Below are 27,774 nucleotides of genomic sequence, written 5' to 3' on the forward strand. Positions count from 1 at the left end.
GTGTGGGCAATTTATCTAATACATTCCATCTTCATTTTCTATTGATTTAGATAGTTTCTTACATGAAGGTCGAGTATTAAGTCCTTTTACATTTTTTTAGTCATTTTACAAAAAGTATATGGCCCAGAATTCAAGGTAGGTCGTTGGGGGATAAATTAATAATAATTTTCCACTTCCAGATTAGTACTGCAAGAAATGAAGGAAAAACAAGTATTTGTCACAGAGTGACGAAATATCCCCCGCCTGTACACCATAGTACCAAATATGAAGACAATCCAGCGATTAGTTCTTGAGATATTGTGGCAACACCGTTTTCCAACTCCAAAAACAGATTTGCCTGCTGTGACCTTGAAAATGGGGTCAAGGTCACCAAATCTGACAGGTGTATGCGGTGTCTGTATATACACTATAGTTCCAAATATGAAGACAATCCAGCGATTAGTTCTTGAGATATCGCGGCAACACCGTTTTCTAACTCCAAAAGCAGATTTGCCTGCTGTGACCTTGACAAGGGGTCAAGGTCACCAAAACCGACTGGTGTCTGCGGTGTCTGTATATACACCATAGTTCCAAATATGAAGACAATCCAGTGTTTAGTTCTTGAGATATCGCGGCAACACCGTTTTCCAACTCTAAAAGCAGATTTGCCTGCTGTGACCTTTAAAATGGGATCAAGGTCACCAAAACCGACTGGTGTCTGCGGAGTCTGTATATACACCATAGTTCCAAATATGAAGACAATCCAGTGTTTAGTTCTTGAGATATCGCGGCAACACCGTTTTCCAACTCTAAAAGCAGATTTGTCTGCTGTGACCTTGAAAATGGGATCAAGGTCACCAAAACCGACTGGTGTCTGCGGAGTCTGTATATACACCATAGTTCCAAATATGAAGACAATCCAGTGTTTAGTTCTTGAGATATCGCGGCAACACCGTTTTCCAACTCTAAAAGCAGATTTGTCTGCTGTGACCTTGAAAATGGGATCAAGGTCACCAAAACCGACTGGTGTCTGCGGAGTCTGTATATACACCATAGTTCCAAATATGAAGACAATCCAGTGTTTAGTTCTTGAGATATCGCGGCAACAAACAGGTGGGACGTACGGACGGACGTACGGACGTACGGACGTACGTACGGACGGTCGTGAATACTATATCCCCCGCTTCGCGCTTTCGCGCGGCGGGGGATAATAAACAAGTTTTAACATGGTAAGATACAAAAAGATAGTTGATCATGTTGATTAATTTTTTTAATTAGCATAAACATTATTATACACATTATCAGTGAATAATATTTCCCCAAATTTCATTCAGACAACCAGACTGGCAACATTGCATAGTTAATAGACAAGTAGACAAGTCATCTTAAAGCTCGCCACGAAGAGTTGCAAGGCTGCTGATGCAGTGTTAAGCAATAATCACTCACTCACTCACTCAAAGCAAACACTAACAGAAGTCATCTTAAACCTTGCCACGAAGAGTTGCAAGACTGCTGATGCAGTGTTAAGCAATAATCACTCACTCACTCACTCAAAGCAAACACTAACAGAAGTCATCTTAAACCTTGCCACGAATAGTTGCAAGACTGCTGATGCAGTGTTAAGCATTAATCACTCACTCACTCACTCACTCATTCAAATCAAACACTGACAGATGTCATCTTAAAGCTCGCCACGAATAGTTGCAAGGCTGCTGATGTAGTGTTAAGCAATAATCACTCACTCACTCACCCACTCAAATCAAACACTAACAGAAGTGATCTCAGGGCAAGGACAATCAATACAGGAGGCAGCACGCTCACATCACCCTGTCACAGGTGATGCAGGTGTAGCTGTAACAGCAGAGGCTCAGCAGATGGTGCTCCAATCAATGGGGAGGTGGAAAGGCAATTAGTGAGGTCTTCCGTCACCAAAATGACAGTTGCAGTGCCAACAACATGGAATCAATGGGACAGAATTGTGTGTGCTGTGAGTGTGGCCTATGAACAGCTCTATGTTTGTTTGTTTGTTTATTGTTTAATGCCGCACTCAGCAAAATTTCAGCTATGACGGTGGTCTGTAAATAATCGAGTCTGGACCAGACAATCCAGTGATTAACATCATGGGCATCGATCTACCCAATTGGGATATGAAGATGTGCATCAACAAAGTCAGCAAGCCTGACCACCTAATATCTTACAACAAGCATTGGTTGTTTAAATCAATTCTAACCAGGATCTTCACAGGATTTATCAACCAGAAGAAACAGCAGTTCAGCAAACTAGATTTCTAATTACAAGAAGACATTGCCTCAAACATGCATTATCTTAAATATAATTCAGTGCCAGTTCATGTTGTCTGACAATTCTAAGATCAAAGAATCAATTAGTGCCACAAGAGATTTGGGTAGAAAAACTTGTCTCTCTATGTCGATGTTAAGGTTGTCCAAAGGTAGTTTTATGCAACTGGCGAATATTTTTGTTAAGGTAACCTTAACGTTAACTTTAGTCACTAAGTTCAACCTTAGTAAAGGTTGTTTTGTACAATGGTACCCTGGACCCAACCGCCACCATAGCTTCTTTTCAGAAGTGATGTCACCATCTCGATCAATTTTATCTCTTAAAATAGAAATCTTAGCACAGAATTTCTCGTGCTTATGAGAATAATGTGATTCAACGGCTTCTTTTGCATTTTGCCACTCAAATCAGGCTCTTAACCAAACTTTGGTGGCGAATGGGTCCAGGGTATTCATCAAAATATAATAAAGATGAAACACTCTGAATAATTGAGGACACACAGGAAGAAGTGGGGTTTTCCCACCTTGCGCATTGGTATGAAGTGTGGGTAGCAAGATACTATTATTTGCACAACTGATTATGGATAGTTGACAGTGAAGAGAACCTCTGTTGACAATCTGAAGATATCAGCCAAACTACAGGATTTTATGGCTATGATGTAATAGAGGTAGGGTATTCACAAGAATTATGATTCACTGAATAATTGAGGATGCAGGTATGTGAGAACCATGCATTTCTTGGAATAAAATAAAATACCCCCAAATACTTACCATTAACTTTCCTATTATTTACTGCATCATCTGCTCTGTGTCGTTTCTGCAATTAAACAAAAAATATTGTCTTAACTGTTGAATGTATTTGAAAAACATCAACAGTTTATTAAAATGAAGTTATCTTCTCACAAATTGAAGTTTATTTGAATATTTTTGAAATTCCCAAATTATGTTAGATGCTTCTGTATACGCCTGTATAATTTTATTTTTTTCTAAAACCTTAGAAATTTGAATAACATCTACAAAATGTATGTATTTGTACATTTATGTGCAGCGAAGATTTTGCAACCATCCCTAAACTTGAAGATATCAATGAAGATATATCTATACAATAAACAAAAGTATAAATACCATGGGAAATTTACATCCAAAAATGATAAACTAAATTGTTTGCATTGTGAATGGACTTTGCCTAGATAAAACCATCTCTGATAAGCAAATTGACTTTCAATGAATTGCAGTGTAAATGCTGACTTACAAAATCTTCAATCAGCTCCTTGATGGCTGACACCATAAGAATGAGCAGGAGAGGTAGTGCAGTTGTGTAGCGCCCCGTTGGGGAAACATTTGGGATTTGCTGCAAAACAAAATAACTGAGCTAGTGAGTGGGTATGGCTTTACTCGCACTTCGGCGCAGTGGTGACTCAGCATAACAACACTGCCACAGGCTAATTTGCATATCATGTGACCGGACTTTTCTCTTGTTTTTAAAAAAACACGTTTTTTCGGAAATCAGTATAGAATGGACTAACACAAGTATTTGGGGGTGCTTAACACATTGTTTTGCATAATTATATAGATATGCTACTACAACTGCGACAGTGAATTTCATGACAATATATATCTATACATCAAAGTGACCGTATCGCTAGCTCTCCGTTGGGCTTCGATGACAGCACGTGGAGCCGTACGACCAATGTAAACAAAGGATAACTACGCAAAAAACAGATAGATGTTCACGTATTAGCATACTTTCTTAATGAACCGTAAACATTCTTTGACATTTGTTTATGAAAATGTGTGGACTTGTCAAACATGAAACGGATGAAAAGCATATGCAATATCTTGGATGGACTGTGAAAGATGTGACAAATCATCACATGGTGCTGGCCTGTGGCAGAGGTACTATGCTGGCTGGCTGGCTGCCAGATGCATGGAACTCTGGGTAGGAGAATGGGCTTTACTCTGTTTTTTTAAATATTCCTGCTATGCCAAGGTGGAGGGACAGCAGAAATGGGATTCGAACCCGGGTTTCGGTGTGACAAGCCAAGGCTTTCACCACTGGGCTAACCAACTGCCTCTTAAAACTAAATGAACATGGCATGGTAATTAAACACAGACTGGTGCTCCCTTCTTACCAGTGTGAGCCACATTTCAGGTTTCCATCAAATACATTCCACCAAGTCATTTGCTAGTTTCAATAAATTAATTATTAAATAATGGGTTTGTTTTAAACTAGGTCTCAAATTGCCACATTACTGTTGACCTTACCTGTATAAGGGCAATGAAAAGGAAGAATATATTGGCATATTTCCGGAACTGCTCGAAGAGGAACTTAGGGAGAAAGGTTAATATGTTGTACTTGGCCGTACTGAAAGAACAAAATTGCATAATTGGTGAAGTGAAATAGGGTTTAACGTCGCATTCAAGATCATTGCACTTATATAGTGATATGCATGCACGTGTGTGTGTCTGCTTGTACTAGTCCGGAGTAATGCTGGCTTCATAGTGCTAGCTTACTGAGATACCATGCTGCAGTTTAACACGAGTACCCCACTCAGACACAGTATACCGACTGTGTTGACCTGTCCTTGTTTTATCCCTTTAATGAGCGCCAGGCAGGGTAACAACAAGAAACATCTTTTGATGTCTTTTGGTATGACGCGTCTGAGGACCAAACCTCGTGTGGCATTACACGGCCAAGGATCGAACCACTGACCTGCCGCTTTCAGGGCAGACGTATTGCATAATTGACACAAGTTGGTACATTTGAATTCACATAATGAGTGACCCTTACTAAAACAGTACAAGTGTGATTCATAAAACGATTACAAAGAACAAGGAAGGATACGCACTTTTTTGGCCTATGGGAAATGTAAACTTTGAAAGTTACAGAAAACTTTGTCATAATGTAATGAACATTACAACACAACCATGTTTCCGCCATGGCTCCTGGAATTTCTAGGCTAATTTCTAAGGTTGCTATAAATGATATGTAACATGTTGTTAAATGACAACTTAGTCCAAATATGCACCCAAAACTTTTGACACATCAAACCAAACTTGGTGCCTTATATAAGTATCATTTTGATTTTCAGTAGAATTCTATTATACACTGCAAACTGAGCATACTAGACCTGACTAGACCTAGAAAGACTCGGGCTAGAGGTAAAAGAGACTGTTCTCCATCTTATCATTGTTATGACAGAAACATGACAACTTCAAAAACACAAGTCCAGCAAATTATGTTTTTTCACATAAGCTAATAATAGTCCAATAAACAATGCTAAAATCTACTGAAAGTGATCCTGAGTGACAGGGTCAGCCTAGTAGATTCAAATCATTTTAGACAAAGACAGGAAAAAATATATTGTTGGTGATATGGTCGAGAGACTGACATAACTGAAGTGTCCACACAGCACACCTGATTTCATTGTGGCAGAACTTGGAGAGCTGCGGTCCATTGATCCGGATAACTCTCTGCTGGTGGTGGTCCGCCTCCTCAGTGGTCTCGGACGCCTGTGCCTCCTCCATATGCCGATAATCTGAAATACAGACACAAGATTAACTCCCTATGTTCTCAGACAACTGTATGGGCTCTGTCGTAAGACTTAAGTATCTATTCCGTGGGGATTCCATGTTAGAATAGGTCCCCAGCAACCTATGCTGGTCGTGAGAGGCAGCATAATGGATCAGGTCGTCAGGGTCAGTGACTTAGTTGATTGCATGTCATCGTATTCCGATATCATACCTCGGTTCTCACAATATTGATCACTGGACTGTCTGGTCCAGATTCGATTATATACGGGCTACTGTTAGACATCAAGTATAACGTTACACCACCAGTCATTGGTTTGTCTGAACCAATCACTTGAAACAATCAGATTTCATCATTCTCATTGCCGTAGATCTATGTTAAAGTATGATCATCTTAGCGCTAAGATAACTTTGTGGAACGGGCCCCGATCCAATATAGTGCAGGATGCAATGACTGGAATAAACAATGTTATCACACCTCCATGTCAGAATGGTTCACATGATCTTGATAAAATTCTATGTATCCCGTCTGGAGGGAAATAAATTTTGAGAGGGGGAATCAATCCTTTATACCCCCCCATGAACAATACAGGATGCACGTGGATTTCTGAGATGGAGTATAAATCCCTTATACCCGAGTTCGAAGCAAAAGAGTTAACCTCAGCTCAATCGAACATCTGTTTCTTATCAAATTGAATTTGTTTTAATTTCTTTACAATGTCATACTAAAACACATCGTAGGATACATTCATTGTAGCAGTATCTGGCGAGTGGAATTAAACCTATCGAGGGACGCATAAAACCACATGTACGCCTTGTGATACTGCTTCAACTCATATTGACCCTGTGTGGAATGGAATAGATCCCCAGCACTTTACTGCTTGTCATAAGAGGCGACTAATTGGATCCGATTGTCTGGCTTGGTGACTTGGATGATTCTGCGACATTGCCCATTACATGAACTGCTTCATTATTTTCAGACCACCATGATAAAGCTGGAATATTGCTGACTGCAGACTAAAACAACACACAAGTCATAAAACGTTGCTTAATTACCCAACCTCTCCCCTTACAGATTTTATAAACCGGTACCCCCATTCTCAACATACACACCCCACCCATTCACTCACTCACCCATCTCACACATCCACTCACATCACCAAACAAACTCATTCACAGTTATCAAAGTCAGTACATTGATTTACCAGTGATACATGTATACAATAAAATTACAAGTTTTACTGGTGTAAAAACATGTGAATAATCATGATAATAACAGAAACTGTTCAACCATCAGCTGACGCAGATTCTCTAGTATTTCATGGTAGGACATAAAATGCATAACATTCACAGTGCCCTCTACCAATATATTTCTGCCCATCTTTGATCTCTGAAATTTAATAACCAATGTTTCAGGGTTGTGATTCACCTGCAAACAAAGAATATCAACTTGTGAAACAAAAGAACTGTATTTCGGTACGAATCGTATCGCACCCATAGTATCGGGATACGTTTTGTATCACAACAACACTGTATCATCACACCTCTAATTTCAGACACCTATACTATCAAACAACAGAGAAAAATTCCTTTCAAGCATTTCAGTTATACAAGTCCTGCACCACGACTATGGAATGTATCATTTTTAGGCATTTGTTTTTACAAAAAGCCAAGGCAAGTCTAGATCAAACTAACCAAGTCTAGTTTGCTTTATCAAAACAGCAGAAGAGGAAGGTTGTTTCGAAGAAAAAATTTAAAGACATGTTTTCATTGACTAAGTGTTAGTCTTGCATTTCAGATCACAACCGGCACTCACTCCCCCTCTCAATCAGAGACAGTGAACCGCAGTGGTGTGGCAGTAGCAGTAACATGGCCTTGAATAAGAACTGCTGACCAGAACAGTACGAAGTCCTCATACCAACCTCCAATCAAATAAGACAACCCCTATGAACACAACACCAACAATTGTGACCCGCCAGGAGAGTAAGTGAGTGAGTGAGTACGGTTTTACGCCCCTTTTAGCAATATTCCAGCAATATCACGACGGGGGACACCAGAAATAGGCTTCACACATTGTACCCATGTCGGGGATTGAACCCGGGTCTTCGGCGTGACGAGCGAACGCTTTAACCACTAGGCTACCCGAACGCCCCCCAGCCAGGAGAACAGGGACCTTATGAATGCTGGGATACAACTGTGCTGTTACGTCATAAAGACGTTTGACATCAACTTTCGCCGTGAAGCTGCAGAATCGCTGATGCAGCGTTAAGCTTACTTCCACAAAAATCGCCATGTAGGCAGACTGTACACAAATATCTTATTTTTCTCATTAGCTCGTAATCTTATAAAACATTATTTCAAAACATTTGTCTTCTTACAATTAATCAGTCACCATATCTAAATTATTACAACATACATTCTTTCAAGACTGAAAATAGGATTTTGCAGAAAATTAGTTCAAATGTTTGATTCCATGTATGTCTGTAATACATATGAATTGTTGCTTGTGATTTATATTTTTGTTTCTAAAATACTGTAGTTTTAAAATATAATAAGAAGTCAAAATTTGATTTTTCCCCCATGAGGTCCCTTATTTCCTAGTGGGTCACATATACAGGTTTTCAAGACTGCTACAAGGCCAACAAACAGGCAATTTGTGAAATATCCCACACAAGACATATTCCTAACAACCAGCATACACTAACATTCATTCATGCAACCTCTACTACGGGAACCAACCACAAAGAGTGCACAAGTACCTGGATTGGTCAGGCCAAAGCCCCCTAAGCGACAAGAGCAGATATGTACTTCCTATCATGTATTGGTGAGAAGATCACACGTTGGATGGTGGAATCAATACTTGAGGCTAGCTGACTCCGGTTGGGACTCCCCTCAGCTGGGAGTGCGGGGGAGAGTTGAAGCCATTCAAACAGAGTGTGCCAGGGCTTCCATGATGGACCGGTCTTGGAAGACATTGACTGCAGTAGAGGGTCATTGACCTTCACAAACACTCACTTCTTTGACAGTGAGTGAGTGAGTGAGTGAGTGAGTGAGTGAGTTGGGTTTAACAGTTTGTTGAACAGTATTCCAGTTTTATAACTGCCTGTCAGTTTAATGTGGGAGGAATTTGAGCCCAAAGTGATGCAGGTCTCAGATGTTGACCATGTTGGTGAAACCCACAAGCACTGGTATGGTGCTGACAAACCCAGAAACATAATCAGGGCGACCTGGTATTTGGTTCCTCTCAAATAGGTTCCTGTCGAATAGGTTCCTGTCAAATAGATTCCAGTGGAATAGGTTCCTGTCAAATAGGTTCCTGTCAAATAGGTTCCTGTCGGATAGGTTCCTGTCAAATAGGTTCCTGTCAAATAAGTTCCGGTCAAATAAGTTCCTGTTGAGCAGTTGATAACATGAGCAACAATCTACGCTGTTAGAATATACCAACATCCAATCAGATGGACCACACATGCCTCCCACATCAGCTCTTCTGATACGACATGTACAGGGTGCTGGGGCCCACTCGGATCCCATCCTAATGTTACCTTAGCAGGGAGCTGACATGCCCTGGACAGCGACCCCTAAGTCCCTTGCTCAGTGGGAAAACCCACAAAGGCCAAAAGCATAAGATTAGTAGTTTCCTTTTCTCACATAATTCACATAACATGTATAACTTCAAGAAAATTTACAAATTTTATGATCGTTTTGGTCTTAACCTCTGTATGTTTGAAAACATCAGGATACTTTTTTATTATACATGTAACGTGTATTTTGCTATCAGGAATACATGTGAGCCATATTGGTTCATTTGTCCCCTGGTTAATGAAACCTTGGCTGTTTCAAATCACCCACCCAGTTTACAGTGCCTTGTGCTGAAATAAATCCAGCAGGCAGGGTTAAGAAGTGTGCTAGAAATTCAACAGGCTAAAGGTCAGAAGAAACAAAATCAACCAATTCAGAGACGGCCATGAACCATGTCACAAGGCCTATAAACACGTTAAACACCTGTGCACATCTCATTCTTACGACACATAAATGAATCATAACATGGATACCTACTAACTCCTAACAACATGTCAGTCACAAACACACATTAAATGAATTAAAAAGTGTCAAAAAAATTCCATAATCATGAGAAATCTCTACTAGAAGCTAAGCCCACTATACAATTCCGATCATGCCATAAGCATATGTTTACGAACCCCTACCAAATGATAATGACACTAGGTGTTCACAAAAAGTCGAAAACATGCACAAACCCAAGTGGAAGTTGGCCCACGGTGATGCAATTCCAAGTACGGCAATGTTTTCCCAGTGAGATAAGATGACTACAACACTGACATCTCTGAGCAGCTGTGTATGGAGTTGTGTATCCCTGGACTGGTGACAGTCAACATGTAAATGGGGACACAGAGACTGCCAGTTTCAACATACAAAGCCCAACTACAAACACAAAATGAAGACAGCTAGCCTTTCCACAGGAAAGAAGTTTTGATGAATGAAAACAAATCAATACTTTCATTTAAGGCTTGTTGTTTTTCAATTTTTGTATTGTTCAATAGAATCTGAACTGTATATGCTTTGGAACTCAATTAGCACGTAAATTCTACACAAACATCTACATCAAATATAATTTAAAGATTTATAATACAGTGTGTAGATTAATTTTCAGAGCAACAAGAATTTCATGCATTTTGATGATTGCTATATATTTGCAACTGATACGATAACCACCACAACCCAGTTTACAAGATACCGCCATGTCAGAATGATGAGATCTGATTGGTCCACGACTCCACGTAACGTTGATAGAATACTGTGTAACCTGCCTTGGAGGGTAATAAATTTCTCCGCAGCATTAAACAACACTCACTCACTCGACTTCTGAGTGAGGTAAAGCTCCCCCTACCAACCCAGCATAAATTTTGCTGAATTAAACATTATAGAACCCTATCCCTTGGCAGGAAAATTGAGCCATCGATAATCTGATAATATCTTAAATGAACAATTATGTTGAAACAAAGTCTAAATTTACCAAAACAGACTTGTTATTATCGATCATGTCAATTGCCAAAGACGGAAAGTAACTGTTTTTGTTATAACTAAAATGTCCACAGAGTAATCCATACAGAAATGTGTTACCACTAACCAGTGGCATGAAGTGGGTTGATTTCTTATGGAGTTGTTTGCATATTTGCACAGAATTACTTCGCTGATATTTATCGATAATTGACGAATATTTAGTTAACGATTATCAATCTCTATGATCTGTATCGTTAGCCAGCCCTAATCAAAATATTTCAAACAATTCCTGTTAATATAAATATACAAAACACACCGAAAACTGTGATCCAAATCTATATGATACAACTCATAATGGGGTGTTTTACAACAATCTCAGTCCACTCTACAACCTTTGGAATCTGTTATTGGTGACATCCTGGCGTGATTGAGCATTGATGGACAGCTGGCACAGTCAGTGTGCAAAACAAAGTGTGGTTACATCAATCTCTGTTATCATTGGTGCAGCTTTGAAGATGTTGTGGATTCTGCATTAATTCGGACATTGCTGTCGGTCCACAGCTGAGACTACTGATTACAACGACTCTTGGCATCTAGGTCATTGCTAAAAAGGGATAGCTCTACAGACTTACCAAATATGGAAGTAGTTCTGAGAGATTCTCTCAACAGATGATGTTTGAGGATGGTTCATGCATTCAATGTGGGTTGGTGTGTTGAGGTGAGGTGTGGGTGGGGATGAGGTGTGGGAGTGGGTGAGGTGTGGGTGTAGATGAGTTGTGGGTGTGGATGAGGTGTGGGTGTGGGTGTGGGTGTGGGTGAGGGTGAGGTGTAGGCGAGGGTGAGGTATGGGTGAGTTGAGAAGATGAGGTGTGTTGAGGTAAGGAGTGGATGAGGTGTGGTGTGATAGGGTGAGATGTGGGTGAGGTGTAGATGAAGTGAGGTTTGGGTGAGTTGAGGTGTGGGTGTGGCATGAGGCCGGAGGGTTTGGAGTTTGATGGAGCATCACTCATGCAGTAAGAGCAGCACATTCTCTCAAGAGATTAATTTACAATCTGTTGCTCTTTCTGCATAACGTTATCAAAACAATTTGAACAAAGAAGTGAGTGAATGCTGTTTTATGCCAAACCCAGCACTATCCCAGCTCTACTTGTGCAGTCTGTAAATAATCCTGCTTAAGCAAGGCAGACCAATGGATGATTATGCATCACAATGATCCACTCTATTAAGGTAGGATGATACACAACGAGGTCGCACGTCATCACCCCCTGATCTCATTTACCTGGCTATCCATCCAGACAACCATCCAGGGATACTGGGGCCCTTTTCGTTCTGGGATACCCTATAGGTGTAAATAGGAACATTTGGTGATTGACAAACAATCAAGTGAATTACTCAGGATTTGTCAGGCATATTATTGCTATCTCACATTCTCAGACATTGAAGACAAATTGCTGATGCGGCAGTATTCATTCACTCCTTCGTAATGATTTCTATCTTTATGGCAAGCAAACATTTTTATCAAACTAACCAAACAAACGAGAGCCAATGTGAGTCTCTAGCCAACAGAGAGTAACTATTCTGCCAACAAAACTACAGTTCTCAGACATGCCGATTCAAAGCATTTCAAACAATGTAGCCTTGATGTTAAAACCTTCTGCAGACATTTTAAGCTCAGTCATGAAATACCATCATGACAACTGAACTACAATTTGATGGAGTTCTCATTTCTTATAATTAATGTAAAACATGTCTACCATATAAATGGAATTTCTCATTTCAAATAATTAATGACACACGATTCCATGACTTTCTTCAATATCACCATATTTCTGCTGATTCATCATTGTTCCAATTTGGGAATTCCCTAAACATCACTGCACGGATTATTGAAGAAGTTTATGCTAATGAAGGATCAATACTTATTTTGGACAGTCGCTTTACATGCTTAACTCTGCTTAACTGTGCTGATGCACAAAGCCTGACTGATACTTTACACTGCTTAACTGTGCTGATGCACAAAGCCTGACTGATACTTTACACTGCTTAACTGCCTTTACAAAGCCTGACTGATACTTTACACTGCTAAACTGTGCCGATGCACAAAGCCTGACTGATACTTTACATTGCTTAACTGCCTTTACAAAGCCTGACTGATACTTTACCATGCTTAACTGCCTTTACAAAGCCTGACTGATACTTTACACTGCTTAACTGCCTTTACAAAGCCTGACTGATACTTTACACTGCTTAACTGCCTTTACAAAGCCTGACTGATACTCTACACTGCTTAACTGTGCTGATGCACAAAGCCTGACTGATACTTTACACTGCTTAACTGCCTTTACAAAGCCTGACTGATACTTTACACTGCTTAACTTCGCTGATGCACAAAGCCTTACTGATACTTTACACTGCTTAACTGTGCTGATGCACAAAGCCTGACTGATACTTTACACTGCTTAACTCTGCCTTTGCTGAGCTCTGCTTTACAAAGCCTGACTGATGATTCAACTCTGACTATGTGCTATGCATTAACTTCCCGATACAAGTATCTATCAAAGATGCACACTAGGAGAAAAAACAAACCTTCTTACCTTCAATGTTTCTTTAAGTGTTACATCAAACAAACACAAGAATAGAATTAAATATTTTCATCTGATGTGCTATAATCATGATAATTGACACTGGCACAAACTTGAATGCATATCATTATCAAATACATATGTATTATCAACACAGTTTGATTGGTGAAGTGGCTAGGCAGTATCCAATCACGATGACACTAGGTAGTTTGACAGCTTGCAGCAATTGGAGGACAACGGCAAGATGGTCCGGCTTACAAGCCCTGCCAACTGTAAATTTTCAAAAAGATGGAGTGCGTGTGTACCACAGAGTAGCCAAAGATGTATTGGAGGTCATGCCAAGCTGTATCAAGACATATCAGAAACACAACCAACAAGTACATGCAAGTATCGTGATACATATCGGATTGTGAGCAAGGTATAGTGATACATATCAATTGGTACATATCGTCCCAGCTCTACTAGTAAGGCACACCGTGGTCAACTTGTGATGAAGACAGCTGATGTTACTACAAACATGTATATACAAATGGGGGCTTCATGAGAACGATGTCAACACCCTCTTAAAAAAATAATGAACAATATGAAATGATCCTGTAAGACCTCTGACCTAAATTAGGTGAGTGCTGCAATCACATTGGTTCAAAACACAAGGTAATCTTAATCCCTGGATATAAAACAATGCCTAGCAGAACAAAAAATACAATTTAAACGGTAAATCAACATGTCTAGTGATTTTTTATCTCAAATTTCGAATTTGTACAGACCAAGTTTCTCATCACCCATTCGTTTGCCGGACTTCGCTAAAGGGGCACGGTGTAATTTTTTTTCTGCGCTTGGTATTCAAATTTTTTATTTTCCAAGATATTGAATCCGCTAGAGGGGGGTGCGCATTATATATGGGTGCGCACTATACTCAAGAAAATACGGTAAACAAGATTTAAATCCTGAAAACATTTTGAAGTTATAAATTAATGTATGTCTGAATTTACAATTCTTAAACATACTGATAAGTATTCATTTTATTTCAATTCAAAATTTTAAAAGAGTGCCATTTGGGTCGGAAAAATGGATGCCCAACAAAAAACCAATAAATTTGATCAAATTTATCAGAACACGTTTGATTTAGCTGGGTTATTTCCCACATTCAGCTAACCAGGCGAGTTAAGTTATCACGGAAGTATGACATCAACCATTGTATCATGACGTCATAGCATTCCAGGGTGAAGTCATGTATCACTCTATCTGGTCCAAACATAATTTCTGGGTATTAAATACCTACAATGCCAATCTGAAAAAAACCCATAATAGGTACAAGTTAATATATCAGACAGGGTACACGTAAATATATCAGACCTAGACCTTTGTACAAGTAAATATATCAGACCTGGGTACAAGTAAATATATCAGACCTTGGTACAAGTAAATATATCCAACTTAAGGTGAAGTAAATATATCAGACCTGGGTAGAAGTAAATATATCAGATCTGGGTGGAAGTAAATATATCTGATCTGGGTGGAAGTAAATATATCAGACCTGGGTGGAAGTAAATATATCAGACCTGGGTAGAAGTAAATATATCAGACCTGGGTGGAAGTAAATATATCTGATCTGGGTGGAAGTAAATATATCAGATCTGGGTGGAAGTAAATATATCAGATCTGGGTGGAAGTAAATATATCAGACCTGGGTACAAGTAAATATATCAGATCTGGGTGGAAGTAAATATATCTGATCTGGGTGGAAGTAAATATATCTGATCTGGGTGGAAGTAAATATATCAGACCTGGGTGGAAGTAAATATATCAGACCTGGGTACAAGTAAATATATCTGACCTGGGTACAAGTAAATATATCTGACCTGGGTACAAGTAAATATATCTGACCTGGGTACAAGTAAATATATCTGACCTGGGTGGAAGTAAATATATCAGACCTGGGTGGAAGTAAATATATCTGACCTGGGTACATGTAAATATAATTGACCTGGGTACAAGTAAATATATCTGACCTGGGTGGAAGTAAATATATCAGACCTGGGTGGAAGTAAATATATCAGACCTGGGTACAAGTAAATATATCTGACCTGGGTACAAGTAAATATATCAGACCTGGGTGGAAGTAAATATATCAGACCTTGGTACAAGTAAATATATCAGACCTGGGTACAAGTAAATATATCAGACCTATACCTTGGTGGAAGTAAATATATCAGACCTGGGTGGAAGTAAATATATCAGACCTGGGTACAAGTAAATATATCTGACCTAGGTACAAGTAAATATATCTGACCTGGGTGGAAGTAAATATATCAGACCTGGGTACAAGTAAATATATCAGACCTGGGTACAAGTAAATATATCAGACCTTGGTACAAGTAAATATATCAGACCTGGGTGGAAGTAAATATATCAGACCTGGGTGGAAGTAAATATATCAGACCTGGGTACAAGTAAATATATCAGACCTATACCTGGGTACAAGTAAATATATCAGACCTGGGTGGAAGTAAATATATCAGACCTGGGTGGAAGTAAATATATCAGACCTGGGTACAAGTAAATATATCCGACCTATACCTGGGTACAAGTAAATATATCTGACCTGGGTGGAAGTACATACATCCAAGTGTACCCTAGGTATAACACGATGGAGCCCAGGTGCAGTAGGACACCCCCAGCAGCACTAGCAACCTATTCCCATATCAGAATCCATCTACCTCAAACATGAACGACGAAACATCTTTGTCATAACACTAACACAACACAAAAGAACTGAGGACCTCCTAGATCATGTAGATTCAAATACTAGCAAACATCAAAGACCCACACACACACACTCTACTTTTCCCCTAGCCCCACCCCCACCTGACAATTCTAACTACTTTTCACCTGCTATTAGCGATCAGACCACAGTAATCACATCAACAGCATCCGCCCAAGGACAAGCTACTTTGACCATAACCTGATTCATCATCTCCTGATAAGATAGGTCAATGACCTCACAATTTCCCACATGTGACATTAATCTGTCCGTACAAGTCACAATATTGGATTTGTCCTATCAAGTTAATCAATTGCATTTGTCCATACAGGTAATAAACCCCCATTTATCCATACAGGTACTAAAATAACATTTCTGTTTACAGGTAATATACCCCCATTTATCCATACAGGTGCTAAAATAACATTTCTCTCTACAGGTAATATACCCCCATTTATCCATACAGATGCTAAAATAACTTTTCTCTCTACAGGTAATATACCCCCATTTGTCTATACAGGTACTAAAATAACATTTCTCTGTACATGTAATATACCCACATTTATCCATACAGGTGCTAAAATAACATTTTTCTCTACAGGTAATATACCCCCATTTATCCATACAGGTACTTAAATAACATTTCTCTGTACAGGTAATATATCCCAATTTGTCCATACAGGTACTAAAATAACATTTCTCTGTACAGGTAATATACCCCCATTTATCCATACAGGTACTAAAATAACATTTCTGTTTACAGGTAATATACCCCCATTTATCCATACAGGTGCTAAAATAACATTTCTCTCTACAGGTAATATACCCACATTTATCCATACAGGTACTAAAATAACATTTCTCTGTACAGGTAATATACCCCCATTTATCCATACAGGTACTTAAATAACATTTCTCTGTACAGGTAATATACCCCCATTTATCCATACAGGTGCTAAAATAACTTTTCTCTCTACAGGTAATATACCCCCATTTATCCATACAGGTGCTAAAATAACATTTCTCTCTACAGGTAATATACCCCCATTTATCCATACAGGTACTAAAATAACATTTCTCTCTACAGGTAATATATCCCCATTTGTCCATACAGGTACTAAAATAACATTTCTCTGTACAGGTAATATACGCTCATTTGTCCATACAGGTACTAAAATAACATTTCTCTGTACAGGTAATATATCCCCATTTGGCCATACAGGTAATAAACCCCCATTTATCCATACAGGTACTAAAATAACATTTCTCTGTACAGGTAATATACCCCCATTTATCCATACAGGTACTAAAATAACATTTCTTTGCACAGGTAATAAACCCCCATTTATCCACACAGGTAAATCAACAGTATTCAATCACACAAGTTATAAAATAACATCACCCTGTACAGGTAATACCACATTTCGTACAGGTAATAAAATCAATATAATCCTATTTCTCCATACAGGTAAATCAACAGCATTTTGCCATACAGGTAATAAAATATAATTTCTCCATACAGGTTATACAATTGTTTAAGGTTCCTTCGGGTACTAATATTATTGTAACAATATTGCATTGTTCATACAGGCAATAAAATAACATTTCTTAAAATATGCTCTGAAAATTAAATGCTTTGTCCGTATAGACAAAAAGAACCCATTTGAACATACATTAATAAATAAATTCAACTACTTTAGTATTCTTATAACCTTTTCAATTTTCCTTGGTAATATACTACTCAAAAAAAGTCAAAGAACACCTGATTTTTTGTTCTGACTATAGTTAATCTGTCATGAATATCAAAGTCCTGAGAAACCAAGTCTACACCTGCACATACAGCAATTACAAAGATATGAATCATATAGTTACTTGAACCATGCTTCAGGTAACCACAAGTTCCCTACACTGTATTGGGGGGTGGCCCAGTAGTCTAAGGCACTGCAATTTGCTGTGCAGTTGCCTACCTTGGATACGGCACGACCAGTAGTCTAAGGCACTGCAATTTGCTGTGCAGTTGTCTACCTTGGATACAGCACGACCAGTAGTCTAAGGCACCGCAATTTGCTGTGCAGTTGGCCTACCTTGGGTGCGGCACGACCAGTAGTCTAAGGCACTGCAATTTGCTGTGCAATTGTCTACCTGGGGTACGGCACGACCAGTAGTCTAAGGCACCGCAATTTGCTGTGCAGTTGCCTACCTTGGGTACGGCACGACCAGTAGTCTAAGGCACTGCAATTTGCTGTGCAGATGGCTACCTTGGATATGGCACGACCAGTAGTCTAAGGCACCGCAATTTGCTGTGCAGTTGCCTACCTTGGGTACGGCACGACCAGTAGTCTAAGGCACTGCAATTTGCTGTGCAGATGGCCTACCTTGGATATGGCACGACCAGTAGTCTAAGGCACTGCAATTTGCTGTGCAGTTGCCTACCTTGGGTACGGCACGACCAGTAGTCTAAGGCACTGCAATTTGCTGTGCAGATGGCCTACCTTGGATATGGCACGACCAGTAGTCTAAGGCACCGCAATTTGCTGTGCAGTTGCCTACCTTGGGTACGGCACGACCAGTAGTCTAAGGCACCGCAATTTGCTGTGCAGTTGCCTACCTTGGATATGGCACGACCAGTAGTCTAAGGCACCGCAATTTGCTGTGCAGTTGCCTACCTTGGGTACGGCACGACCAGTAGTCTAAGGCACTGCAATTTGCTGTGCAGTTGCCTACCTTGGATATGGCACGACCAGTAGTCTAAGGCACTGCAATTTGCTGTGCAGTTGCCTACCTTGGATATGGCACGACCAGTAGTCTAAGGCACCGCAATTTGCTGTGCAGTTGCCTACCTTGGATATGGCACGACCAGTAGTCTAAGGCACCGCAATTTGCTGTGCAGTTGTCTACCTTGGATATGGCACGACCAGTAGTCTAAGGCACTGCAATTTGCTGTGCAATTGTCTACCTTGGGTACGGCACGACCAGTAGTCTAAGGCACTGCAATTTGCTGTGCAGATGGCCTACCTTGGATATGGCACGACCAGTAGTCTAAGGCACCGCAATTTGCTGTGCAGTTGCCTACCTTGGGTACGGCACGACCAGTAGTCTAAGGCACCGCAATTTGCTGTGCAGTTGCCTACCTTGGATATGGCACGACCAGTAGTCTAAGGCACCGCAATTTGCTGTGCAGTTGCCTACCTTGGGTACGGCACGACCAGTAGTCTAAGGCACCGCAATTTGCTGTGCAGTTGCCTACCTTGGGTACGGCACGACCAGTAGTCTAAGGCACTGCAATTTGCTGTGCAGATGGCCTACCTTGGATATGGCACGACCAGTAGTCTAAGGCACCGCAATTTGCTGTGCAGTTGTCTACCTTGGATATGGCACGACCAGTAGTCTAAGGCACTGCAATTTGCTGTGCAGTTGTCTACCTTGGGTACGGCACGACCAGTAGTCTAAGGCACCGCAATTTGCTGTGCAGATGGCCTACCTTGGATATGGCACGACCAGTAGTCTAAGGCACTGCAATTTGCTGTGCAGATGGCCTACCTTGGATATGGCACAACCAGTAGTCTAAGGCACCGCAATTTGCTGTGCAGTTGCCTACCTTGGGTACGGCATGACGAGTAGTCTAAGGCACTGCAATTTGCTGTGCAGTTGCCTACTTTGGATATGGCACGACCAGTAGTCTAAGGCACCGCAATTTGCTGTGCAGTTGCCTACCTTGGATATGGCACGACCAGTAGTCTAAGGCACCCCATTTTACTGTGCAGTTGCCTACCTTGGATATGGCACGACCAGTAGTCTAAGGCACCGCAATTTGCTGTGCAGTTGTCTACCTTGGGTACGGCACGACCAGTAGTCTAAGGCACCGCAATTTGCTGTGCAGATGGCCTACCTTGGGTACGGCACGACCAGTAGTCTAAGGCACCGCAATTTGCTGTGCAGTTGTCTACCTTGGATATGGCACGACCAGTAGTCTAAGGCACTGCAATTTGCTGTGCAGTTGCCTACCTTGGGTACGGCACGACCAGTAGTCTAAGGCACCGCAATTTGCTGTGCAGATGGCCTACCTTGGATATGGCACGACCAGTAGTCTAAGGCACTGCAATTTGCTGTGCAGATGGCCTACCTTGGATATGGCACGACCAGTAGTCTAAGGCACCGCAATTTGCTGTGCAGTTGTCTACCTTGGGTGCGGCACGACCAGTAGTCTAAGGCACCGCAATTTGCTGTGCAGATGGCCTACCTTGGGTACGGCACGATCAGTAGTCTAAGGCACCGCAATTTTCTGTGCAGTTGTCTACCTTGGATGCGGCACGACCAGTAGTCTAAGGCACCGCAATTTGCTGTGCAGATGGCCTACCTTGGGTACGGCACGACCAGTAGTCTAAGGCACCGCAATTTGCTGTGCAGTTGTCTACCTTGGATGCGGCACGACCAGTAGTCTAAGGCACCGCAATTTGCTGTGCAGTTGCCTACCTTGGGTACGGCACGACCAATGATGGTGTGGGACAGCACTCCATCTCTGATAATGGAAGACAATCCACAAGCATACACACTCTTCCACAAGGACTGAATTGGGTCTACATGATGTAGCCAAATGTCCCTGCAGTAATGGTGATTTCTGACTGCTATCACGAGTCATTAGTCAGGTATTAGAGTAGGTCTTCAACAACCCATGATTGCCTTAAAAGGCGACTTTGCTTGTTGTAAGAGGAGACAAACGGGATCAGGTGGTCAGGCTTGCTGACTTGGTTGATGCATGTTATCGTATCCCAATTGCATAAATAATCAGATCTGAACCAGACAATCCAGTGATTGACATCATGAGCATCAATCTTTGCAATTGGGATATAATGACATGCATCAAGTAAGTCAGTGAGCCTGACCAGCCAATCCTGTAGTAGCCTCTTACGACAAGCATGGGTTGCTGAAGATCAATTATAACCCAGACTTTGACAGGAGGTTATGGGTTAGAAGAACAGGCTGATGTATGCAAATCATCCATGACACAGACCTACATGTACAAAGATAAACAAATAGATCAGGTATATCAAATTCATAGAATTACAGTTAACTCCAGAGCTAACAAAATCAGACCTTGTTTTTGACAGAACAAACTGATTTCGTATATGCATGTAGGATAAGCTATGTACAAACAACCTTCTCTACTCGGTCCACACCAGGAAGCTGCAACAGATTGGTGCAGAACTGCCATATGTAGCCTCTCGCTGTGGATAGCACATCTTGGACATTACAAACTGATTTAATTACTGGTTGATTATTTGCTGATGTGAAACTAGGTAGGATCAGCTACAGCACAAATCATTTCCTTGTTCTACATCAGCTATATTCAACACAGTTGGTCAATATTACCACATCAGCTGGCAATGCACTTGCTGTCTCATCCCAGATGGAAGCATACCTGTCAATTAACAATGGCCACAGAGACCAATAATCAATACCGCTTGGAATGCAGTGACAATATTGGCGCCGAAGTGAGATGAATCAAGACCACAGTCTTGTTTAAGGTACATACCAGTCCCCCAAACCTCCATCACAATGGACACAGGATGACATTCACAATATCGAACAAATTTACAAGTTGTCATATATACCGTCTCAAAACTGTCAGGAATCAATATCTGCCAGGACAGCACGACACTTGGGACACCAGTACCCAACCACCATAGCTTGTGTTATTAGCTGAATTCATAAACAACACACTTATGTCAGTAAAACAGATGCTGCACATCACGTCCGAGGTGACATGCAGTGGCAGCAGCTTAAATCTTGGACGAGGATGTTGAGAGACGTCGGAAGAAGGATTACTCTTAAGACATATGGCAGGTGAAATGTACCATTGTCAGTAGCACCAATGACCCACAATGAAATACCAAGCTTGCGGGTTGTGTTGTTAATCGCATCTATCAGCGAGTGGGGGATGGTGGGTAATTAGTGTACTGCCGTCAAATGTCATTCAGATCTGTGTTGTGATGTTGTGCTGAGTGAGGGTTGTTGTGTTGGGTCAAGGTCGCATGTGATGGCAATGCTGTCACACTGAGTGGGTGGTGTGTGTGCTTAATGTACTACCGTCAACTGTCATGTGATGGCCATGTGACACGGAGCGGGTGGTTGGTGGGCCATCTTCCAGATGCAAGGGAGTTAACCATTGTAAAAGTCCAGTTTCCACCCTTGCCGAACTAGGATGGAATTTGGGGGATTGATCTAGAGCCATTAGTGTCACATCTTCCCGAGGCAAGAGAGTTAACTGATTGTAAAATTCCAGTTTCCACCCTTGCCGAACTAGGATGGAATTTTTGGGCTTGATCTAGAACCATTAGTGTCATGGAGATCAAGGTCGAATGTGATGGCCAGGTCACACTGAGTAGTTGGTTGGTGTGTAGGGTCAAGGTCACACATGATGGCGATGTCACACTGATTGGTGGTGCATGGTGACAGTGCCAAAACAGAGACCATGTACCAAGGGACGGGCCTGGGGGCTAATTGAAGACTGATCACTCCCGCACAAGACCAAGGGGCACTTTCACGCGAGACTGTGCGAGATTCGATGATTGACATGAAAGATTTTCGTGAATTGACTAAATGTCCATCCCTTTACATATTTATTAACGTTGAGTTATGTTAGTTTCTTTTTGTTAAAGGACAACTACAATAAATAAGTAACTTAATGTATACACTGACATTCTTGCAAATTATCAAACGGAAACATTGTACCACATCCCATTGTTCTATTGTACAAAAAAGAAAATGGGTCTTTTGTAATGGGAGTCCATCAGAAAGTATCACTAAAATGATTACCTCGTTACTTTTTGTTGAAAACACTTCATTCTGCATGTATCTCGGTTAAACATTGTCATAATTAACTAGCTGTAGATTTGACATATGCCCATTATTTTGTGCATGTAGTCATGATAAAAAATAGTTTCAAAGTTTCTTTCTGATTTTTTCTGCATTTTAGAAAAAATTTGAATATTTCAAGTGATAATCGTGTTGTTGAGATGGTGTTTTCTTGAATCTTCATTATAAAGATGTAATGTTTGGACTACTTTCTCTGCTAAACGACAGATAAAACTAATCAAATATTTTACTAATTAACGCAATAATTAACAAATGAATTTTAATCAGAACTAATTAGGATGTCTTCACCATGATATATTTGTTGTAAAATTATTTTATTCCTTCCCTGTTTCTATTATTTTTTGTTGTCATACATGAGGCCTAATAAATCAATTACCAGATTCTCATCCAACTTTCGAAAAAAAAGGAAGTGGGAGGCATTTGACAAAGCATGCATGTTAATCCTGTTATTAACCTATCTGGTCATACAGAGTGTTCATTGTATATCTGGACTTATGTTTGTTGTCTCTTTTTATTAATTTTATTCAAAACTTCATTCATTACTGTTTACATTAATTTTGGTGAAGTCGTGTGTTAACTGATCAGGTGATCGCTGCAACTCACTGTTATTCACAGTATGATAATCAGATTACTGCTAATGGCGCTTTGGAACTAACGTTAGTTGACAGAGAATGGCTATGTATATCATAAAAATGCCATATTTTGACTCGTTTAATGTTATATTTGTTGTAGTTTGATTATTACATGTCAACATATATTTTTCGTGACCTAATTAGCAAAAATGCGGCAAGGGTCTAATGGTGACCCACCAAGCTGTCCATACGTAAAACAATTCCAGTTGTATATTAAAGTGCTATGTTAATGGTTATTATTAATAATATATTAATTAATTCATAAAGCTGTAACTACAGTAACCCGATATGAATATACCATTGCTGAAAAAACAATAGTTTCAGATACAATTTCTTCCAGTCAATGCACCAAAATACCTTCAAGTTATATACTATTGAGTATTTTTTGTTAACCAAGTCACCGGCAGATCTGGGAGAAAATGTGTGTACAGCTGATTGCTTTGTACGGCTTCGATTACAAAATAATATCTTCATCTCTGCATAGAAAACAATGCCTTGGAGAACAGGAAAATTAATTGAAATGGTAAATCATCATGTCTAGTGATGTTTTCTTGCAATTTTCACATTTTCATTGCGCAAGTGACGACCAAGTTTGTTACAGATCTTCTGTTTGTTCCCCTGAAGCAACTTGACAGTTTTTGACTGCGCTCAGCCCAATGCTCGAAATATCAGTGAATGTCAGCATGTGGGCTTGAGGAGAAGCGAAGGGAATTAACTCTTAGCGTTCAAGCATTGTGTAAGATTGTTTACTAGACTACGGAAGTCCTCAAATAAGAGCATCTGTGCATGTGTCGTGCGTCTTGATCGCTGACGGGAGAAAAGCAGCAGGGTGTCCCAGTGTATCCGTTACACTCATGGGTGTGGCAGTGATCCTTACTGATAATCTCCTGCTGAGGCCTGTCTCTGGGCATATCTTCTTGAGCCAATATCAACTGGTGCTCTGGTCAAGGTCACATGTGATGGTGATTTTGGCGCATTGAGTGAGGTTGGTATGCGATGACAGTAGGAAAGGCAACTGTTGCTAGGGTCAAGGTCACATGTGATGGTGATTTTGGCGCATTGAGTGAGGTTGGTTTGCGATGACAGTAGGAAAGGGAACTGTTCCTCTGGTCAAGGTCACATGTGATGGTGATTTTGACACATTGAGTGAGGTTGGTTTGCGATGACAGTAGGAAAGGCAACTGTTCCTCTGGTCAAGGTCACATGTGATGGTGATTTTGACACATTGAGTGAGGTTGGTTTGCGATGACAGTAGGAAAGGCAACTGTTCCTCTGGTCAAGGTCACATGTGATGGTGATTTTGACACATTGAGTGAGGTTGGTTTGCGATGACAGTAGGAAAGGCAACTGTTCCTCTGGTCAAGGTCACATGTGATGGTGATTTTGACGCATTGAGTGTGAGGTTGGTTTGCGATGACAGTAGGAAAGGCAACTGTTGCTAGGGTCAAGGTCACATGTGATGGTGATTTTGACACATTGAGTGTGAGGTTGGTTTGCGATGACAGTAGGAAAGGCAACTGTTGCTAGGGTCAAGGTCACATGTGATGGTGATTTTGACACATTGAGTGAGGTTGGTTTGCGATGACAGTAGGAAAGGCAACTGTTCCTCTGGTCAAGGTCACATGTGATGGTGATTTTGACACATTGAGTGTGAGGTTGGTTTGCGATGACAGTAGGAAAGGCAACTGTTGCTAGGGTCAAGGTCACATGTGATGGTGATTTTGACACATTGAGTGAGGTTGGTTTGCGATGACAGTAGGAAAGGCAACTGTTGCTAGGGTCAAGGTCACATGTGATGGTGATTTTGACACATTGAGTGAGGTTGGTTTGCGATGACAGTAGGAAAGGCAACTGTTCCTCTGGTCAAGGTCACATGTGATGGTGATTTTGACGCATTGAGTGTGAGGTTGGTTTGCGATGACAGTAGGAAAGGCAACTGTTGCTAGGGTCAAGGTCACATGTGATGGTGATTTTGACACATTGAGTGAGGTTGGTTTGCGATGACAGTAGGAAAGGCAACTGTTCCTCTGGTCAAGGTCACATGTGATGGTGATTTTGACGCATTGAGTGTGAGGTTGGTTTGCGATGACAGTAGGAAAGGCAACTGTTGCTAGGGTCAAGGTCACATGTGATGGTGATTTTGACGCATTGAGTGTGAGGTTGGTTTGCGATGACAGTAGGAAAGGCAACTGTTGCTAGGGTCAAGGTCACATGATATAGTGATGTGAACACAATGAGAGAAGGTTGGTGTGTGATTAATCACTTCAGTCAGCTGTCATAGAGGTCAAAGATGCAATTGTGACATTGTCCTGCCTGGAGTGACAAGATCAGACCGATTGATTGATGTCGTTAATTACCAGACACACTCCCCGTGAATGGACTGTGAACCAGGATCTGCCTTGGACCTGCATCAGGGCAGGTCAGGTCAAATCACACCCTGTGCCTTCATGGAGGCTACACACACCAGATTTACCATACACAGCACCCAGTTGACATTGGAAGACACCTACATTTCATACACAGTACCCAGTTGACATAGGAAGACACCTACATTTCATACTCAGTACCCAGTTGACATAGGAAGACACCTACATTTCATACTCAGTACCCAGTTGACATAAGAAGACACCTACATTTCATACTCAGTACCCAGTTGACATAGGAAGACACCTACATTTCATACTCAGTACCCAGTTGACATAGGAAGACACCTACATTTCATACTCAGTACCCAGTTGACATAGGAAGACACCTACATTTCATACTCAGTACCCAGTTGACATAGGAAGACACCTACATTTCATACACAGTACCCAGTTGACATAGGAAGACACCTACATTTCATATACAGCACCCAGTTGACATAGGAAGACACCCGCATTTCATACACAGTACCCAGTTGACATAGGAAGACACCCACATTTCATACACAGTACCCAGTTGACATAGGAAGACACCTACATTTCATACACAGTACCCAGTTGACATAGGAAGACACCCACATTTCATACACAGTACCCAGTTGACATAGGAAGACACCTACATTTCATACACAGTACCCAGATATGGAGCAACATACACAGCAAGACTGAAGTCGATGACTTGATGCACATGGTTTTAATCTTGAAACAAATTGTAAAATGAATGGCCACAAGCTGGTTGGCTGCAATAAATTGTTGAACGGGATTGGATACCACAAACTTTTGCTGTAAGTAACAATCTTTTTCAAGGAGAACACATAACACTTTCATCAATATTCACATTTTTGTAATCAATTCAGTATCAGGAGACATAATGTACTGATCCAAGCATATTATCCGAGAATGACAGCACCTTGTGCATTTAAACCATACAGATGACGCAATGCTAATGTTGTTGCAGTTGATTATGAGCAGGAATTCACAAGCCATTGTGAACATGCACTTTAACAAGTAAAACTGGCGCAGCTATAAGTCATTTTGCCATGTTAAAGGGAAGATATATACAAACAATAAAAGGGTTTAAGTCGGAGAAATCACTCCGGTCAGATGTTTAAGGTGATTCCTCCATTAGAGATATCAGACTGTGAGATACACACGACCTACCTCTGCTACCCCTGTTGATCCAGATGGTACTGGTCCATGAACTCATCCATATCAACACCTGTCCTGATGGACAAATCGCTGGATGCAGAAATGATCAATCTAGATATTCCACTGACTTGAAAGAAGGGGTTTAAGACAGATCCACTGAGTTCTGACTACAGGAACATTTGTAACAATGTCAAGACTACATTAGACATCAGTGACTGCGTGTAATTCATCAACATGATGAGACGTGATGAGCTACTTGGCTTCCAAGCTGGCGGAGACACTTCCTGAATCCAATACCCTCTGGACTCATCACCCACACCAAGAAGTAGCGTGCTCTTAAAATATAATGATACGAGGGAAACTGTTTCATGTACATCTGGGATGCTTCATGATTTCATAATCGTAAAGTGTCATACACACCACACATAATTAGTACTTAACATACAAGAGCAATATGAAATACACCACGGACAACCTGTACTTACATATAAAACTAGGACATTCTCTTGTCCCTTAGACACCTGT

General features: G+C 40.8%; 1 protein-coding gene across 4 annotated transcripts in view; it reads right to left on the reverse strand.

Annotated features, from left to right (window-relative positions):
• LOC124133707 (phospholipid-transporting ATPase IA-like) overlaps positions 1–27,774 on the reverse strand; it is a 123,039-nt gene that overhangs the window by 53,414 nt on the left and 41,851 nt on the right. For all 4 annotated transcript variants that reach the window (XM_048388276.1, XM_048388278.1, XM_048388277.1 and 1 more), the window contains exons 2-5: positions 5,692–5,812; positions 4,539–4,638; positions 3,526–3,624; positions 3,045–3,090 (exon numbers count right to left, since the gene is read on the reverse strand). In XM_048388276.1, coding sequence (XP_048244233.1) covers positions 3,045–3,090; positions 3,526–3,624; positions 4,539–4,638; positions 5,692–5,812 — 366 coding nt within the window. The remainder of the gene's footprint in view (positions 1–3,044; positions 3,091–3,525; positions 3,625–4,538; positions 4,639–5,691; positions 5,813–27,774) is intronic.

Source organism: Haliotis rufescens, unplaced genomic scaffold (assembly GCF_023055435.1).
Source record: "Haliotis rufescens isolate VD_foot unplaced genomic scaffold, xgHalRufe1.0.p SCAF_7, whole genome shotgun sequence".
Taxonomy (NCBI): Eukaryota; Metazoa; Mollusca; class Gastropoda; order Lepetellida; family Haliotidae; genus Haliotis; species Haliotis rufescens.